This window comes from Sinocyclocheilus grahami, unplaced genomic scaffold (assembly GCF_001515645.1).
Source record: "Sinocyclocheilus grahami isolate Dianchi unplaced genomic scaffold, SAMN03320097.WGS_v1.1 scaffold4982.1, whole genome shotgun sequence".
NCBI classification, from domain to species: Eukaryota; Metazoa; Chordata; class Actinopteri; order Cypriniformes; family Cyprinidae; genus Sinocyclocheilus; species Sinocyclocheilus grahami.
In genome coordinates this window covers 6,516-9,947 of record NW_015509801.1, presented here as the reverse complement: position 1 = coordinate 9,947, position 3,432 = coordinate 6,516, and the positions used below count along the sequence as shown (strand labels likewise).

Genomic DNA, 3,432 nt, shown 5'->3' with positions numbered 1-3,432 from the left:
TATATATATATATATATATACACACTTTATTATATCCGAACTTTAGAAAACACAGGGGAATCAGGAGACACACACACACAGCACGAGGAGTAGACGTTTAAGACAGCACGAGGAACTAAGAAAAGCAAACACTTTAAATACACAAGACATGACGAGGGGATGACGAGAAACACCTGGGATCAATAAACATAATAGGAACCGGAAACAGGAAAGACCAAATATGGGCATGAAATAGACATGGTGTCACAAGAGACCAATCACACACACTATATAACAGCCAATCAGTTCCTGCTCAGACCGCCGAGTATTGTTTACCGTTTATCACTCTCCTAGCGATAGCTACATTACGGAGCAAGTTTAGTTTTCCTGTCTTAGTTTCCAGTCTCAGATCCTAGTCTTAGTCTAGCCATGTCTTGTTTCCTGATTGCCTGTTTCCTGATTATTAGCCTGTCTTGGATTATCCCTTTGTCTTGCTGGTTTGGACTATGTTTGCACCTTGCCTGGAATATAACCTGTCTGTTGGATTACCCGTTTGCTTCGCCCTCTGGATTATGTTCACCGTCATTTGACCCACGCCTGTCCTTGGATTACTCTTTTGTCTTGCCTACAACATACCTGTTCGCCATTGTCTGTTTTGTGACCACGTCTTTGAATAAAAGCTTGCAAATGGATCTGCACGTCTCTCGTCCCTGTCTCCCCATTACAAATGGAGCACGTGGGGGGAGGAAAACGCACTTAAAACACGGAACAGAGTCTGACATTACTCCCCCCTCCTGGAAGGTGCGTTTTGACGGGGGGGGTGGGCGCCCTGGAGGCTGGTGCAGGACTGGGACACAGGGAATATCTCCAGGCAAGCAGTCCAGGGTGCCATGGCAGCACAGGGAGCTCAGGGGCCATGGCGGAATCAGGCAGTCCAGGGTGCCATGGCGGCACAGGCAGTTCGGGACGCCATGGCTGAGCAAGCAGTTCAGGAGTCCATGGCGGAGCAGACAGTTCAGAAGGCCATGGCGGAGTAGGGAACTCAGGAGGCCATGGCTGGACGGCCTCGGCTTCGCCACTCGGCCCAGACACTATGGGCAGAACATAGCTCCCCCCCCCCAAAAAAATAATTGGGGAGAATATCGTCTTTAGAGGCCCTCCGTAGGCCTAACTTGGGATCTGGACATGGGAACTGGAGCCCTTTCTGTGCTAGACACGGGGACTGGAACCTTCTCTGGGCTAAACTCGGGGACTGGAGCCCTCTCTGGGCTAAACTCGGGGACTGGAGCCCTCACTGGGTTACACTTGGGGACAGGGACCCTCACTGGGCTACACTCGGGGACAGGAGCCCTCCCTGGGCTAAACTCGGGAAAAGGAGCCCTTCTATTTTTTTGAAAACCATGATACATTTTTTTTCAGGATTCTTTGATGAATAGAAAGTTCAAAATAACTGCAATTTGAAATAAAAATATTTTAATATAAATCTTTATTATCACTTTAGATCAAATTAATGCATCCTTGCTGAAAAAAAGGACAAAACGATTAAAAAAAATTATAATTACTGACCCCAAAAGTTTTAAATGGTAGTGTGTATATATGCACATATATCATCTTGCAAAAGCTGTGAGGTGGTCCCATTACTGGTTGCACAAGAATTATGAAGATATCAGGTGCTGTCTGAGGAAACCCTTTGGGTTTTAAAGATCATGAGAGAGTCAACCCTGACCTCAGCCCTCAGGGTCAGAGAGCTGCTCAATGATGGATAGACCACTGAGACACAGACACACACACACGCTTACATGCACACGCTGACCTTGGGAGGCAGCTACTTGACCAATATGGCCTGGCCAGACTCTATGGGGCAGCCATATTAAGAGTGATCAGTCTAAAAGACAGGTACAGCGTTTGACTATGAGACTGATGAGAAGAAGCAATAGAGATTATAATCAGGATGCAATTACTCCAAGTACAGGGGCCTTGATGCTCAGATGAGCTGCTATGTAGAGGTGTGACTGCAAGGTATAAAATGAACTCAGGATGAGCAGATGACAACGATGAGGTAACGCTAGGGTCTGTGCACAATTACCTGACTATGTGAGGTTCTGATGACAGGTAGGTTGTACAGTAAGTGTCACAAAACACAATGACAATTTCTATTTGATGAATAAAAATAAAAAACAAATGCAAAATGCAAAGATTAGGCAATATGAATAATGAATAATTAATCTTAGTTTTAAAAGTATTTCAACAAATTATTAGTCGATTATTGTTACTGATATTTATTATTTAATCATAAAATCATAAATGAATATTACAAAACAATATAAAATATGAACCACTTAAAGTCAATCAAACTTCACAGTACTTTCAAAGTACACCGACAACATAACTGCATAAATTTCAATTTCACTGTTTTTTTTTTCAGATTCAAGGTGTTTTCTATAGAATTCTTTCTGAATTTTGTGACATTAGATCATAATCAGAAACACAACTTACAAGATTAGATATATTTATTAATTAATTAATTTTTCTGTAAATTGCTTGGGATAAAAGCATTTTCCAAATGAATAAACAGTTTATCAACAGCATAAATAGTAGCTTTTGCATTGATTTCTGACAATTTGGCCTTGGATGTGCTGCTAGTGGGCCTCATAGCTCTCATAATTATTTCTTAAATGTGTCTAAAATACTTCCAAATGCTCTCTAGTAACACTTGAGCAAAAATGGCTATGTGGTCTTGATTTAAAAAAAAACTTCTTTGATTTTACCACCTTTTCCAATAACAGCACAGTACTGCCAGCTTTTTTAGAAATATTAGACTCTGAAATTCATGTAAGAGTACAAAATTCTAATAGTAGTATTATTAAATGTGAAAATAAAACTTGATGATGTTCTTACCCTGAGTCTGCGTCCATACACTGTGACCTGTCCTCGTGCCTGTTCTTTCCGTTGTCTCCATTCCACCAGGTTGAGTCCATTATCAATGGGCAGAGTGACATTTCTCTTGCTTATGGTTGGGTTGACTGTTCCTGACAGCAGGTGAGGCTCCGTGTGAAGAGACACTTCCATGCCATTGGCCAATACCAGACGCAAGGAGCCATCCAGACCAATGTAGTAACTGTTTTTGACTTGATCTACGATTTGAAGACAAAAAACTAGTCTCATGTATATTGCAAAAAACATTGTGGAATCATTACCCAACATTCTGTGTTAAAAAATAGTTCACATAAATGAAACATTTGTTATCATTTACTTACTTATTCAATGTAAGTATCAGTAAATGCGGACAGAATTTTAGACTATGACTACTATCCACCCTTTATTGGTTGCATGCTGTATTTCTCTCAAAATTGCAGCCAAATTTATGACACCACTCTTATTTGTTTAACAAGACCAGACAGACATTGAAACAAAGGGATGATTCAAAGCCTAGTTAGTCTTTGAGTTGCCCTC

The 3,432-nt window shown here is 41.2% G+C and overlaps 1 protein-coding gene across 1 annotated transcript in view; it reads right to left on the bottom strand.

Moving 5' to 3' along the window:
- LOC107577054 (teneurin-4-like) overlaps positions 1-3,183 on the bottom strand; it is a gene marked incomplete at its 3' end in the record, with an annotated part of 6,913 nt that extends 3,730 nt beyond the window's left edge. The window contains exons 1-2 of the mRNA XM_016263171.1: positions 3,177-3,183; positions 2,878-3,113 (exon numbers count right to left, since the gene is read on the bottom strand). Of these exons, the coding sequence (XP_016118657.1) occupies positions 2,878-3,113; positions 3,177-3,183 (243 nt within the window). The remainder of the gene's footprint in view (positions 1-2,877; positions 3,114-3,176) is intronic.
- Between the last annotated feature and the right edge of the window lie 249 nt (positions 3,184-3,432).